Source organism: Girardinichthys multiradiatus, chromosome 22 (genome assembly GCF_021462225.1).
Source record: "Girardinichthys multiradiatus isolate DD_20200921_A chromosome 22, DD_fGirMul_XY1, whole genome shotgun sequence".
NCBI classification, from domain to species: domain Eukaryota; kingdom Metazoa; phylum Chordata; class Actinopteri; order Cyprinodontiformes; family Goodeidae; genus Girardinichthys; species Girardinichthys multiradiatus.
The window spans coordinates 6,618,408-6,635,326 of NC_061814.1; the positions used below are offsets into that span (position 1 = coordinate 6,618,408).

At 41.7% G+C, this 16,919-nt stretch overlaps 1 protein-coding gene across 1 annotated transcript in view; it reads right to left on the reverse strand.

The window, feature by feature from the left end:
* Window positions 1-813: 813 nt before the first annotated feature.
* The window catches only part of LOC124858738 (heterogeneous nuclear ribonucleoprotein L-like), a 49,772-nt gene continuing 33,666 nt past the window's right edge, over window positions 814-16,919 (reverse strand). The window contains exons 12-14 of the mRNA XM_047350928.1: window positions 16,681-16,738; window positions 16,448-16,546; window positions 814-5,464 (exon numbers count right to left, since the gene is read on the reverse strand). Of these exons, the coding sequence (XP_047206884.1) occupies window positions 5,409-5,464; window positions 16,448-16,546; window positions 16,681-16,738 (213 nt within the window). The 3' untranslated portion in view covers window positions 814-5,408. The remainder of the gene's footprint in view (window positions 5,465-16,447; window positions 16,547-16,680; window positions 16,739-16,919) is intronic.

The window sequence follows — 16,919 nt, forward strand, 5'->3', positions numbered from 1 at the left end:
CATTCACACATACATTCACATGCTGACAGTGGTGAGCTAGAATGTAGCCACAGCTGCCCTGGGACAGAGTGACGAAAGTGAAGCTGCTATACAATCAGATGCAGCATCTTGCTATTTTATATTTGTATTTATACTCCTCCATCACCTCAACCTCTTCTCCCATGATGGAAATAGTGTTTGACAGGAAGATGGAATAGTTCAAAAGGTCACATTGTACTCGCATAGCAATTAAATAGAAAAAAAAATCTTTTGCTGATATGAACCTGATGTTGGTATAATTATCCATAACCCTACTGTTTAATTGCACAGTTTGAACCATGATTAATTCAAACAATAAGCTAACTTTTAAATGATGTGTGTCTGCATTATTTATTCTTAGAGTATTACAGCAAAAAAACAGCTTTAAATTTGGAATCTTGGAGACTTGAGCTAAAAATAAGGACAAATGAGAAGCAACTGTGGTATGCTACCTTACAACTTAGTACTAAATTATTCAGTCTGAACAGGGGCATGACCAACATTGAGGAGACACCAGGGGATCTTATCAATTAACTGATTTAGTGACATGCTGACAGTCAGCCTATCGATCTGTCTTCATCAGCCCACGCTTGTTTTACTTTCAGCTAAGTAAAACACAGTCCTGTAAAAAAGAAAGTACACCCTCTTAAAATTCTGAAATTTTACAAATCAGAACATAACCCAAAACCAATTGGTCTTTCTGATATCCAGAAAAAAACAAATAACTGTTAATAACTGTCCTATTATTCAGTTACCAAAAGCTGAATCAAAACAGAAATAATCTTTAATTGAATATTCAATTTAAAACGTCTTTATTGCCATTTCACAGTAAAAGTCATCCCACGACACAATACATAGAGAAAACGTTAAACAGCATCTTAAGCACTAACAGACCTCAGTAATCATCTCTAACATGGCTGTGAAGAAATGTTGACCTGCTCTTCTTCACAACATCAAGAAAACCTCCAGAGTAGCTAAAGCTTCAGCTTTAATGAAGCTACTGCAGTCTGCTGGTGATCAGCTAAACAATGCATCCGATCAGCAGCACCCAGCTTGTATACATCCTCCTCATTCCTGAAGCAGCAGACAGGCTGGAAGCCATTTATCCAACTGCTTCCTCAGTTTAGCAGGAAGTTCATGTTGAAACCCATTCCAACTTTGGCAAATGGCTGGACAGTATGTCCAGGAACCTATTCTGGGCTTTTATGACACATCTCACTGATTTGAGTGATTTGTTAATTGATTAATCATGGGAAGGAAATGTATTGCTTAATATGACAAAATAAAATGATGTGACATCATGTATTACCAACTTTTTTCACATCTGCATTTCATGTAAACACGTCTTTTTCTCTCACCAACAGCATCTCTGTTTTCTTGTTTGGAGAACTGATGAAGATGGAACTGACAGATTCCAGGTGCTGACTGGGAAGCTGAACTGGAGAGTTGTGTCCTGGCTGCTCAGACTGCCCAACACCAGTTAGCTCAATGCTATCTTTGCAAAACAATCTAATGTCATGTTCATATCCTAATGAAGGCCAGCCAACCAGTGAAGCCTTCGGTCAAACCAACCTACCAGCAGTCCTTGCAGCGGTGAACACTGATAAGATGAGGAACACGTTGAGATTATCCAACACAGGAATGATGAGGGATGAGCTGTGCTGGAAAAAGATTCCACTGTGTAAAGCAAAGCACCAACAGAGAAAGTAACATTCAGAGAGAAAACAGCTGACTGAGCCCCCATTAAAGAGTTCAATCAATCCATTCCAGTTTCTCTTAACAAAATGTTTGCTCGTTATTTCTATAAGGACTATGCTAGACAGCGTGGTGTCGGTGTGTTGAAGTGGTCTTTCTAATTTGGGAATGTTTGGATTGTCCTGTTAAACGTTTTCTATATTATTTGATATTATGCTTATAGCCATTGGAAAAACTCAGACAAAACATATATATAACTATGCAATAACTATAAAATAGGGGTTGGCTCAGAAATATCCTTAAATAGTCTATATAAGCTTATAAAGATATATACACAATACTAAATGCTTGGCCACACCTGCTGGCCACATCTATTGCCACACATTTAATTCTGAGAAAGTGAACACCTCACAGTTAATGCACACTCACTGACAAAAAGAGTTAAGCACCCAATAGCAGTGTCCAATTTAGGTGTTTTTATCATGTGATACACAAAAATGAAGGGTGACCATCTAAATGATTAAAATGGTACATCTAAAGTGCTGAGAAGAAAATATTTGCTGCCTTGGAAATTTCTTGATTTTGCTTTTTTGTCTCACTTAAATGTTTCAGATAATCACACTAATGGATTTGTCAGAGAAAGATAGCCTTAGTAAAATCAAAATGCTGTTTTCCATCTCTTTCAACACATCCAACGACCCCCCAGTTGGTCCCTGCAAATGCCTGCTCACACTGAGCCTGGTTCTGGTTTTGCTGGAGGTTTCTTCCTGTTGAAGGGGGAGTTTTCCTTTCCGCTGTTGCTACATATATGCTCGGTAAGAAGGATTGCTGCAAGTCAGCGACTTAATGCAATCTGCTGAGTTCCCTTTGATAGAAAACCGTTTAACCAATTTGAATAATAAACTGAAGTTGAATGCATTGTTTGATAACTAGGATCAATTGGAATGTATGTACTTGACTTGGATTCTGTCTGTATGATTGGAGTGAATTGTGATATCTGTTGTGAACTGGTTTCATTTTTTACAAGGAAAAAATCTGTGATTTACCACATTTGTATGTAAATCTAGGTTCTATTTAACAAGCCACATCCAAGACTGATTCCTGTCAGACACGTGGAGTCCCCGTCTGACAACTTGAAGTAGGCTAAAAGATCTCAAAGAGTAGCCCATTATGAAACAGTCACTGACATCTATTAGTCTGTATAGAATTACTAAGCCTTTTCCAAGGCTTTGGGTCTCCAGAGAACCACAGTGAGGACCATAATCCACAAATGGAGAAGTTGCAGACAACTCATCCAGGAGGTCACAGAAGAAACTAGAACAACATCTAAAGCTCTGAGGGCGTCACTGCCTCGGTTAGGGTCAAAGGTCATGATTCAAGAATAAGAAAGAGACACTGGGCAGAAATGGCTTCCAAGGGAGAGTTCCAAGGCCAGAACCACAGCTGACCCAATACAACAAAAAGGCCTGTTTTTACCAAAAACATCTTGATCATCCCCCAAATGTTTGGAAAAACATTCTGTGGACTGATGAGACAAAGTGGACCTTTTTGGAAGTTGTGCTACCTAAGATGTAAAACTAACACAGCATTTCAGAAGAACAACATCTAACAGTCAAGCATGGTGGTGGTACTGGTCTCCTAGGGCTGCTCTAGGACCTGGATGACTTGATGAAATTAATGGAACCATGAATTCTGCTCCTGGCTCCTGGAATTCTTGAAGGAAATTAAGGTTAACGTAAGTCTGATTGCAATCATTTAGCATGACCTTCAACAGGCCGATCATGCTGGAAAACCCTCCATTGTTTCTGAACTAAAACAACAACTGAAACACTTAAGTGAGACAAAGAAGCAGAAACAAAAGAAAACGGGAAGGGGGTAAGGGTAGTAGTGCATTAATAAGACATTAATAATGTGGGTTTGTGTGGGGGACATCCAGCTGTCACAGGAGTCCACTGTTGGAACCAGTGTGTGTGCACAAAGCATTTTGGAACCTCATCACATCCAGAAAGGGTTAGCAGTGGACCCTTTGCATAATTTGGGGTCATTCTGCACCTTGTTTTATTCATTTCCATTGGCCAGACTACTGGTTCATATCCAATACTTTAGGCTTCTACCACCACCAAACCAGAGTCAGCTGCATTTAGAGTTGTCCTACAACTGGGAGACTTGGATGACTAGCAATGACCCTGTGTTCTGGATCAGTACAGATAGTAATTGTGTACTTGGTGGCACAGAGACTGTAAGTGTCTATGGAATGACTGCATCTTCTTGAGAACTTCATGTAGCCAGCAAGATTGCCTGTTCTGTTTTCTCTCCCCCGTTCCTTAGTCGGCTGCTAGAGCACCAAGACTGAGCCAGTGCCAATTCGCTGGATCTTAAGGGCAAAACAGAATAACAGCTTTGGGTCAACTTACAGAGGAAATGGATGCAACAGATGTCGGACTGTGTTCAGCATCAAAACATTCCTTTGTCCAGGAGACCATAAGTGCACCAATACTGTCAGAGTCACTGGGGTGTTCAACACAGGCAGTTTCCTTTTATTTTCAACACCATCTCTGGGTGCAGAACCTTTTTCAGTCAGTGTATATTTAAAATATTAAAGGGAGACTTTATAAAATGTAAAAAAGAAACAAAACCTTTAAACTTGATAATTGTTTCTGATGTGCCCACTAGAGTGGGTGTAGCTTTGTATTGTTGAGTTTAAACATGTTGCTGATGTGCAGAGCTGTGATAGTGAGGAGTTCAAATTCCTGTCTTTCTACGGCTTACATATGCAGACTAGCAGTACCTTCCCAGTAGATCATTCAGATATGTGTGGTGATGTGTTCAGATGGGCCTCAGAAAATTACCATTATAAAACAGTGTGTAAATGACACAGCCAGTCTACAGCTCACACCTGAAGCTGGAGCTTAAAGGAATAACTGTAAAAATTAGAAGTCCTGCACATGAATACCTGAGGACTTGTAAAATAGTTATGGCTAAAATTCTCACATGATTCTGGAAAAAGGCAACAAACTGTAGTTTGATACATTTAAACATTTGCCTCTAAGTACCAACAGTGAACTAAATTTAGCAACTGAACAGTAGTGGAGGCATCTCATGCTGGACAAACAGCTGAGAAACAAACATTTGTTCTCAGAAGCAGCTGCCACCAAGAATAAAATAACACATAACATGCACCGTTAAACACTGAATGCAAACTTAAACTTGTGTTAGTCAGTTAGGATTTTTACTTAAACTCTTACAGTGATATTAAAAGCACAATGTATTTTTTATCAGGTATCTAAACAGTAAATTTTCTTTAAGCATGTGCATGAATAAGTATTAGAGATATCAGACCCACGTTCAGGCAGATTCCAGTCTCCAGGATGGATGACCAAGAACAGGTCTTGATCTGTGGCCAAGTCAAAGACTTCTTGTCATATTACAGATGGTGGGATAAACCCATTCTGGAGACACCCAGAGACGTTACAGGCAGTCACTATTTTCATTTGTGTCTAGGTGGTCCGAAGGTGGGTGCGCATTTTATTTTCAGTTTGCTTCTTCACCCACTTCATCTTCACCATCTCCTTCAAAGACCATCTCACCATCATCCACTTTGATAACCTGCAGTGTGGCTCTCCGTGGTTCTCCTGTGTCAATCTGAGGCCACACATCAGCAGTCATTAGCGGCCTCCATTTGTGCTCAGCAGCTTTTATAAATGAGATGAGGTGGAAAAACACAGTTTGAGCGTGTATGGGTTGGATCCATCTGCAAGTTAAACAAACACAGACAGTAAGTTGCAGACTGAACTATAAACTCTCCTCTCGCACTTCTATATACAGATACATCTAAAAAAAATTTAATATTGCGTAAAAGTGCAATATTGTTTGCCAGTAATCTCAGAAAGTGAAACTCATATATTTTATAGAATCATTAAACATAGAGTGAAATATTCCAAGCCTTTGTTTCTTGTAATTTTGATGATTATGACTTAAAGGTAAAGAAAACCCAAAATTCAATGTCTCAGAAAATTAGAATACTATGAATACTGTGTAACAGTCTCTCACTCTGGGTCATAGGTCACACAATCATGGGGAAAACTGCTGACTGAAGAGATGTCCAGAAGACAGTCATCGACACAAGGTCATTGCTGAAGAAGCTGGTTGTTCACAGAGTTCTGTATCCAACCATATTAACAGAAAATTGAGTGGAAGGAAGAAGTGTGGTAGGAAAAGGAGCACCAGTAACAGAGAAACCCCTGTCTTGAGATGATTGTCAATCAAAATCTATTCACAAGTAGTGGACTGAGGCTGGAGTCGGTGCATCACAAGCGACCACACACAGACGAATACTAGACATGGGCAACAAATGTCGCATTCCTCGTGTCAAGCCACTTCTGAGCCAGAGATAACATCAGAACTGGACTGTTCCCCAGTGGTTCTGTTTTTAGATGAAAATAATTTCTGGATTTAATTTGGAAATCAATGTCCCTGATTCTGGAGGAAGAGTGGAGAGACACAGAATCCACGTTGCTTGAAGTCCAGTGCGAAGTTTCCACAGTCAGTGATGATTTGGGGTGCCATGGCATCTGCTGGTGTTGGTCCACTGGGTTTTCTGAAGTCTACAGTCAACACAGCCATCTACAAGGACATTTTAGAGCACTTCATGCTTCCTTTCGTTGACAAGTTGTATGGAGATGCTGATTTTATTTTCCAGCAGGACTTAGTACTGGCCCACACTGCCAAAGGTACCAAAAGCTGGTTCATTGACCATGATGTTTCTGTTCTTGACTGGCCAGCAAACTGATGCAGTAATTCATGCAAGATGAATCCCAACCAAGTATTGAGGGCAAAGAAATGGACATACTTTCCAGAAGCCAACATTTGTGCTTAAAATAACCTTTTTTAATTGGTCTAATGTGATATTCTAATTTTCTGAGACACTGAATTTGGATGGATCACAGAACCATCAAACATTTTGTCCCATTTAGTCAACAGGGTTGCAAAAACATGATGAGAAAGAAAGAGAAATTACCAGCCAAAAAAAAAAACCCAAGAAGAATCAAGCATGAAGCAACCAGGAAGTCGTTCTGCTCTAGTGCTGTCATACTCTAACTTCCAAGAGAGGAGCAGGAAAAAGTCTACATCTTTCAGGAAGACCAGGACTGTTCTAGAGGACATTGTTCCCTTACTTCGCTGTGTGATGAGCCAGCAAAGACCTTAAACATGAAATAATAATGGAGTAGCCCTCTTTCTTACCTGATCTAAACCCTGCTGAGAACTTGTTGGACCTTCCTAAGCAAGAGATGTATGGTAAAGGAAACCAGTCCACCTCTCTGAGCAGACTATAGGAGACTGTGGTTCCTGCTACACAAACAGCGGATCATAAACAGATCAAGAACCTGACAAGACTCCATGAAGGGAGGATTGAGAGGGAGGGCTGTACTGGGGCCTCATGTATGAAGCGAACTTACGCACAAAAACCTTGTGGCTCAATGTTTTACGCACAATTCGGCGTGTACAAAAATGAACGTTGTGTGAAAGTGTGGGTAAATCCACGCAAATTTTCGAACTGCCGTGAAAATGTGCGGAAGCCAGACAAACCTTTTTAATTGACAATAATGAACTACAGAGAACTAAAACTCACATGAATGAACTGAAATATGATTTCATTCAGTTTTATTTAATTCCTGGAGCATCAAACTTGATGTTTTTTCATGAGTTTGAGCTTTTATGGTTTAAACCAGAGCGATGAAACTGAATCACATTTAGCCTCATTAACGTAACACACCTCAGAAAAGGATGGAAACAACCTCGGTCGGATGTAAACTGTGAAACTTCTTCTGTTTTTGTTACCTGTTGATGGAAATGTTCATCGGTCTGTGCGCCAAGAAGCATAAAATGTATGTGAATCATCTAAGGGTCACTTTCATTTTCAATGAAAAAGAAAAGTGTATTGGATCAGCAGATTAACTCCTAAGAAGTCAAGTTTGATGATTCCTAAGGTGGACAAGATGGAGACAATCACACATGTCCATAAATAGCTGCGTAAAGTTGTGCATAAGTATGGAACCATAGCAGCTTTGGCTCAGCTGGAGAACACCATCAATGGAAGAAGTGAGAGGGAGCTTTTTTTTCAGAGATCCTACTGACCTGCTGGTACATGATGATGCATGGCTTATCAGCCGGTTCAAATTGCCCAGAGCAATTATTTTGGAGCTCTGCATGGAGATGGCCTCAGTGTTACAGAGGGAAACCAGGAAGAACCGTGGGTCACTGGTGCCAGTTCCAGTTCTCCTTATGCTGCGGTCCTTTTATCCGGAGCTTTTCTGATGGAGCTGACTGACAGGTCGGGTATTTAACAGTCATCCCTGAGCCGGGCCATGCCATATGGGACGGCCTCATCCATATGTTGCTCAGATTTAGAAAGTTCCCCTAAACTGTGGCTCTTACTTGCAGTGAGGAGCTGATTTCTGAATGTAGTCAGAGCTACAGACTGGATTCATACTGCTATAAGGGTCCCATCTGTAAGTGAATATGAATTTATGAAAATAAATTGTATTCATTATATGTGCAACCTGTTTGTGATGCGCAAATGCAATGGTACGATGGCCTCCTCAACTCACGATACCTTTATACTATCAAAATATTATAATGAATCTAATAATAGTTGTGCTGGGAACTAACCTTCGTGCCCGATAGCGGCTTCTAGGTAATTTTCTATTTTTTTATGCGGCGTCCTAAATGGTTGTAAAGATTTAAAATACTTCACATAGTGTGCGTGGTGACAGTCTTCCTAATAGAAATATAATGGGAGGCTTATTCACGTCATTATGATGATCAGCATTGAGCTACGACTGAGCTCAGTCCAGCAGCTAGACAGAGCGGTTTGGTTTAGATACACATTTTGTAGAACAAAACAAGTTAAGAGCCTGACAAACGTTTTATTTCCAGCCAGGTTTGAGTCACTGATGTCTGTCAAGAAATTGTTGGTTTCCTGTAATTCACGACAAACATCCCTCATTATGTGCAGACACAGTCTCTCTAAGCGTTTTCCACCAAAAGGAACCGGTTCCTTTCAGCTACGTCAAATTCTCCGCAAATTGGGACGTATGAAAGCTATGTGTGCGGTGACATGTCTGCACATGGTTTTGTAGATCTGAATTTTTTTGTGGGCCGCAAGTTTCAGAATTTCTTCCTACCACAAACATTTAGTATGAAAGCTGCACACTCTTTGGTACATGAAGCCCCTGGTTATTGATTTTTGTTGAAATGCCAGAAATGTTCATTTGTAAATGTTGAGTTGTTTGTTTAACAGGGCTGCTCTGGGTTTTTCAGATCATTGTCTTATCCATCTCATCCCAACCTACAGACAGAAACTAAGAGCTTCCAAACCCAAGGTTCACACTGTTAAGAAGTGGACTGAGGAATCAAAGCAGATGCTACAGGCCTGCTTTGAATGCACAGACTGGACTGTTTTTGAAACTTCAGCCACTGACCTAAACCAACTAACTGATGTGGTGACATCATACATCAGTTTCTGTGAGGACATGTGTGTGCAGACCAAGATCTTCTGCACCTTTGGGAATAACAAGCCATGGTTTACTTTACACCTCAGGAACCTGCGCAGGGAAAAGGAAGAAGCTCACAGCAGTGGAGATTGGGCGCGGTACAGACAGGCCAGGAACAGACTAACAAAGGAGATCAAAGCAGCCAAGAGAAGCTACAGTGAGAAGCTTAAGAACAGCCTTTCTACTGGTGATACCTCGGCTGTATGGAGCGCTCTGAGAAACCTGACTGCCTATAGGAGCCCCCCCACCCATCCTGAACAGAGTCGTCTCCTGGCCAACCGTCTGAATGGCTTCTACTGCAGACATGACAAGAAGCCATTCACACCTCAAATCATCTCCTCCACATCCCATTCAGGAACAAATTCCTCCCATAAAGCTACCAACCCCCTGCCTTCAGATCCTCTGCCTGCACTAAAGATCTCCGAGGAAGATGTAAACAGGCTCTTTCAGCGCATGAAAACAAAGAAAGCTGGAGGACCTGATAACGTCTCCCCATCATGCCTGAAAGCCTGTGCAAATCAACTCGCTCCGATCTTCACAAGGATCTTCAACAAATCACTGGAGAAATGTGAGGTCCCCTCCTGCCTCAAACGATCCACCATCATCCCGGTTCCTAAGAAACCCACCATCGTAGGATTAAATGACTACAGGCCTGTAGCCCTGACGTCTGTGGTCATGAAATCCTTTGAGCGGCTGGTGTTGAAGCACCTGAAAGACATCACAGGCCCCCTGCTGGACCCCCTGCAATTTGCTTACCAAGCAAACAGGTCAGCAGATGATGCTGTTAACTTAGGTCTACACTTCATCCTGCAACATCTCAACCGTCCAGGGACGTACGCCAGGATCCTGTTTGTAGACTTCAGCTTGGCCTTTAACACCATCATACCAGACATCCTCCACCAGAAGCTCACCCAGCTCCACGTCCCATCCTCCACCTGTCAGTGGATCAACAGCTTCCTGACGGACCGACAGCAGCAGCTGAGACTGGGGAGCATCTTCTCCCGATCCAGATCAATAAGTACTGGTGCCCCCCAGGATTGTGTTCTATCCCCACTCCTCTTCTCTCTGTACACAAATGACTGCACCTCATCGGACTCGTCTGTGAAACTCCTTTAGTTTGCAGACGACACCACTGTCATTGGTCTGATCCAGGATGGTGATGAGTCTGCAAACAGACAGCAGGTGGATCGGCTGGTACACTGGTGCGGTCAGAACTACCTTGAACTCAACCCACTCAAGACTGTGGAAATGGTGGTGCACTTCCGGAGAACACCACCCCATACACCCCCCTCACCATTCTCAACAACATTGTATCAGCCGTGGACCACTTCAGGTTCTTAGGAACCACCATCTCTGAGGACCTGAGATGGTCTTCACACATAGACACTGTTCGAAAGAAGGTCCAGCAGAGACTGTACTTCCTGAGGCAACTCAAGAAGTTCAACCTTCCACAGGAGCTGCTGGTCATCTTCTACACTGCCATCATTCAGTCTGTCCTGTCTTCATCCATCTCAGTGTGGTTTGGCTCATCCACAAAACAGGACAGGTCCAGACTGCAACGAACAATCAGGTCTGCAGAGAGAATAATCAGGGCTGACCTTCCCTCCATCCAGGATTTATACAGGTCTAGGGTCAGGAAAAGAGCTGCTAAAATCTCTGCAGACCCCACACACCCTGCACATAAACTGTTCAGAGCTTTACCTTCAGGCCGCCGCTACAGAGCACTGTTCACTAAAACTAGCCGCCACAGAGACAGTTTCTTCCCCCAGGCTGTTTCTCTGTTGAACATTCAATAGAGTACAAAACAACAGCATACAGATGTGGCAAATGCACCTTTTTATTTATATATGAATATATTGTACATTGTAAATATGTATATTCTGTAATGCAAAAACAAAACAAAAGAGCAAAGTGTACCAGAGTCAAATTCCTTGTTTGTATGTACGAACTTGGCAATAAAGCTGATTCTGATTAATATACTGTCTTTAAACAGATGAAGACAAACAAGTGAGATGTTCAGTTTTTATTTAGTTGCTTAATAAGTCTCCACAGATATTCTCCTCAGAAAGCAACAACCTCACATCTTCTTCACCATGGGTTGCTTCTTAGTTGCTTTAACAATTGGGATTGAATAAGAACTCTGGGGTTGTTCAATAATAAAATGAATCAATGAACAAAACCTACCTAATAAGTGTGCAAACAGTGTATGCCTAGCCATCCCCACTTCTCTCTTAACATTTAGTTGAATAGAGTTTGCCTTCTAGTAACTATGTTGTCTTTGACCCCTTCACATTGAAAAAGACTGAACTGAAAATAAGCCAAAACATGGATGGTCTCTACAGGTACATTGTTGGGACCCAGCCATGGTTACAACATGAAAGTCCGGTACGAACTTTTCTGGAACTTTCTAAATAAATCACATTAACCTACAGCCAGGAAAAAGGGGTAACAGCGGACTTTCCGTGACGTCACTGTCCAAATAAAAGCACCGCTCTTGCCACATCCTGTCTCTTCTACGCGGGTTCCCCAAGGGATCTGGACAGAGAGACACAGCGCGCTAATGTCTCTTTGCAGGCAAACAGACATAACTCTTCAAACTGGATCCAAGAGTGTCAAATGATCATCGATCATATGCACTAAGTTAAGTACAAACGAATTGCTGTTTGTGTATCCGGTATTCATTCATGAACAGTAATTAAGGTACAAGCGTGGCTTGACTTTCTCTCTGAGGTCTACAGAAGCAAACTGTGTTATAGAGAGTTCCCAGCAGAGACCCTGTCTCTACAACGCTGAGTGGAGCAGTTTTCCCGGTCTGAAGGAAGGACAACGGGACCGCATCACCGTAGTTACAGCAGTAACATGCAGTTTGGCCGCCGACAGAACAAGTCGCCCCACCTCACAGCTATAGAGGTTAGTTGCAGTTAACCCTTTGTTCACTGTGGAAGTTTTCTTCAAACTTTGTCGCCCTGAACAGCTTTTCCTCAGCACGGTTCACCTGAGAGGTAAGGTTTGGGCAGAGAGAGAGAAGTAATTTGGAATGAAATAATCTAAACATTTTTTTTCGTTTATCTGGTTTTGTTTGTGTGAAACTCAGCTATCTCAGGGCTAGCAGATTATCTGCTCAGCACACGTGTTCAGGTTGTGTTCTGTTTGCTTTTTTTTTTTTTTACCGTGTCCTGTCCGGCAGAGTATCGCTCAGAATTGTTGTCTGAGTGCCAAGAAATTGCCCAACAGATTTACTTTCACAAGCAGAGCATCACAGCTAATGCTTTAATGCTCTGCTTAATATTTATAAAAGAAATTTTATTAGAAACTTCTTTGGGAATATTTCAATTGTTACACGGAGACTGAAATGAAAAGGAAAAAAGAAGCTCAAAAAAGAGAGATGGGGAAAAAGGGGAGAAAAAGAGGAAAGAGTGGAGGAGAGAAAGAAGGATAAAGAGAATACAAGATTACACCCTGCTTGCTTATACACCTGCAGCTGTTTTTTTTTATTATAACAAAATAGTACACAGTAATTCTGAATGTCAAATGTACTTAGTGAGAAGTGCAGCCCAATATAGAAGATCTGTGTATCTGTCAACACACGCTTTTGTATACAAGGTTTCTCCACAAAAATATGCAATAGCGAGTGTGAGGACCCACAGGCCTGCCCCATGGTCCCTGGACATACACTGAGGAGATCTGAGTCACAGACATCGAAAGGCCCCCCCAAAGCACAGGAACCCCAGGAGAACCACCGCTGGGACTACCGCAACCCCCCCAGAGAAGAGCAGTAGAGAGTCCCAGGGGAACCACCCAGCAGCGACAGTGCAGAAGCCCCAGGGAACCGCAGCTACGAGTCCACAGGCCCCGCCGGCAGCCGTCCACACCTGAGCAGATCCAGCCATGGACCCAGAGGCCCAAGACCCCGGGACACACCACCCCCCAAGCAGAGGCCCGACAGAGCCCAGAGGGCCAGGCCCCGGCAAGCAGCCACCAGGAGTGAGCCAGCACACACCAAAGCACCCGGCCGCGGACACCGAGAACCACAAGTACACCAGCGGGCAGAGACTCCAACCACCGGCAGGCGGTGTGGCGGGGAGGAAGCTGATCCAGGAGAGGGAGCAGTTCAAGACCCAACCTGTTGCAAAAAAAAAAAAAACAGGCACACACAGTCACAATCACCCACTCCCACCCTCATGCATACACATAAAATCACTCACACCCAACGTAAAGATAAACAACAATGGAAGTCATACACTCACTCACACTCCCCATGCATACTCTATACTCCCAGGTCCAGGCGCCGGTACCCCCCGGGGCAACCAGCCCTCGGACCCAGGAGGTGGTCCCCTTCCCTCCTGGGGCAGAGGCAGGCAGGCAGCGCCGGTACTGCCCAGACCAATGTTCTGTTTGCTTTCAAATTTAAGAACTTTATTTAAAGGGTGATTTTAAACGGAAGATTGATCATAACGCGCCGTCCACGTTTATGCATTTTAACCCTTTTATTAACGGTATTTTAAAGGTACATGTGTGATTCTGATGATAAGCTATAAGCTTCTTTTGTTAGCTTTAACCGCTTACAGCTAAGAACATGTTCTTGCCTGCTAACATCATTTACCCAGAAAGGTTGTTAGTTTTCAATCCAGTAAAATATTTCCCTAAATATTATTTTACCAAACTTGAAAACTAAGTAAACACCAATAAGCCCATTTCTCCAGAAAGATTTGGTTCTTTTTCAAAATAATATTTCCTTAGATATTTTACTATTTCCTTAATGATGTTTCTTTAAATATTTCAATAAACAAAGGCAGCTAAGGAGACACTGTTGAGAATTAGTCATCCAGAAGGTTGGTTTTATTCGGCAGATCATTATTTAAAACATTATTTTATTAAAATAATATTTTATCTGATCTTGTACTGTGAATGGTTGTCTAAACGTTTGTTGATTATTGCCTAAGTTGGTTCCAAGACTAACTTAACTTCACTTCCAGATTCTTCAAGATAATCCTTGGTTCTCAAACATAAACATTGTATGGTAATGTTGCATCACTCTTTTTGGTCATGGTTTTCAATCATCTTTAATCAACTTGTTTATATTGTACATAGCCCATTAGTCTTCCTTATTCCTTAATTTGGCTTGGTAGTTAGTTGGATAGTTTTAGCATAGTAAAGAGTTTGTTGATTGAAATATATTTGACTTGGAGTTGACTTATTTTTGTTAATAAATTCTTGTATTTTAAGAAAATGTCTGAATTCATTCCATGTGTGTACAGAGTTTTGCTGTTCAAAAATGTCAGAGCTCGTCTCACACCTTTCTATTTTGTCCTAATACCATCGCCTTACTGGGCTGGTATTCACAGGACAACCCTTAACAGACCAAAATATTAATAAAAAAAGTATTAATATTAAAGAATATATTCATAATTACAACAACATGAAGAGGTCTTCTGGGGTGCATTAAGAATGTTATTCACAAGGATGAGAGATTGTGAAAATTCCCTGATTTCGAGTATACAAAAAAACATGTGGGGTTTTTTCTGGGTCCTGGCTGATGCTTGGGGCCACATCATGTACAGCCATCCTGTGCTGCGCTTCCTGGGAAATAGGGGGGCAGCTAGCTACCGAACAGAAGTTATAAGTTTGTGTTGCGATTTAAATGGAAAATATATTTATCACGCTGTGACAGAGAGGCATACTTAGTGATGAGGAGGAAAAAGCACAACAGTATTTGAAGTGCAAATCAAAAATGTTAGGCTTTAGAGCTTAGTTCTAATTGCTTTCTATCAGAAAATGAAAAAAGGAAACTTTCAGATATTTTATTTACTTCAAATACAGAAGTTTACATACATTTCCCTAATATTTGATAGCCTTGTGTTTATGATTTAGGTCAAATATTTTCAATATCCTTCCAAAAAGCTCTCACAATAGTTCGCTGGAACATTATTCCATTTCTCCTGACTGGTTTTAACTAAGGATGAGGTTTGTAGGCGGCTCGTCCCACACGATGATGCTGTAACTCCTGAACTTCACAGTAGGGATAATTTTCTTGCAAGCTTACCACTTTTCCTCCAAGTCTTTGTGGCCAGAATTATAATTTTAGTTTAATCAGGCCAGGACATGTCTCTAAAAATGAAGTGCATTTGCTGATTAATCTGGCCTTCAGGCATCTGTAAATAGGACTCACAAATAAACCAGACTTGTTGAGGCCAACTGCTCTCCTTCTGAATTCCTTTGATTTTTATTGTGATGTCACACAAGGAAGCAGTGTGTTTTATGTTTTGCCTTAACATACTGTACATCCACAGGTGTTCCTCCGTTTATCTCTGTCAGAAACTTACAAAGCCATGACATCATCACCATGGCTTTCTCATACAGTTGAAAAGGCAAAAGGAAAACAGAATTTGAAGGAAGTTCAAAAATTCTCTAAAACAATCTGTCTCTCATTTATCTGCCATTGAGCCCTTAAACACATTTTAGTAATCGCAGCAGAAATCGAGACTCGTCAGACCAGGCAACGATTTTCCAATCTTCTATTGTCCAATTTTGATGAGCCTGTGTGAATTGTAGCCTCAGTTTCCTGTTCTTAGCTGACAGGAGTGGTACCCGGTGTGGTCTTCTGCTGCTGTAGCCCATCCGTCTCAAGGTTTGACGTGTTGTGTGTTCAGAGATGCTCTTTTGCATGCCTTGGTTGTAATGAGTGGTTATTTGAGTTACTGTTGCCTTTCTATCAGCTCAAACCAGTCTGGCCATTCTCCTCTGACCTCTGGCATCAACAAGACATTTGCGCCCACAGAACTGCTGCTCACTGGATATTTTCTCTTTTTCGGACCATTCTCTGTAAACCCTAGAGATGGTAGTGCGTGAAAATCCCAGTAGATCAGCAGTTTCTGAAATGCTCAGACCAGCCCGTCTGGCACTAACAACCATGCCACGTTCAAAGTCACTTTAATCACCTTTCTTCCCCATTCTGATGCTCCGTTTGAACTTGCAGCAGATCGTCTTGACCATGTCTACATGCCTAAATGCATTGAGTAGCTGCCATGTGATTGGCTGATTAGAAATTTTAATAAACGAGCAGTTGGACAGGTGTACCTAATAAACTATCTGGATAAAAACATTTAACTGGCACACATGTTCATAAAAGACAGGAGTCAGCCCTCGTTTTTAAGATCCCAAACAACCAACGAAAGACTTACTTGGTATCCTAATCTGATAGTGATTGAGAACAGTAAGAGCCTCCACAGCCTCCGTCTTACTGTCAAACTCCAACAACCCAGAGATGGTCTTAGAGGATGCTGAGGGAAAGATGAAATCCAAAGACAGGAAATGATCAAATACATCACTTCACACAGGAAAGTTCAAAATGTATCATCAAATCCAAAAACAGCACAAGTTGAAAAAGTGGAACCCAATAATATGATGTACTTACGCTTGGCGTCAAACATCTTGAATTTGATGAAGCCAGGCACATCGTGCTCCCTACACAGCTGCCAAAACACACATTGTTCCAAATAAATAAAAACATGTAGTCAGAAACCCCATCTGCATGCTGAAGGATGTGGTCTACAGACCAAACCTGATCAGGATCAGAAAGAGGGCTGAGACATTTTTAGGAATATGAACAGCTTTATTGCTCTCCAACAATGACAATCCAGGGTCCAGACCCAG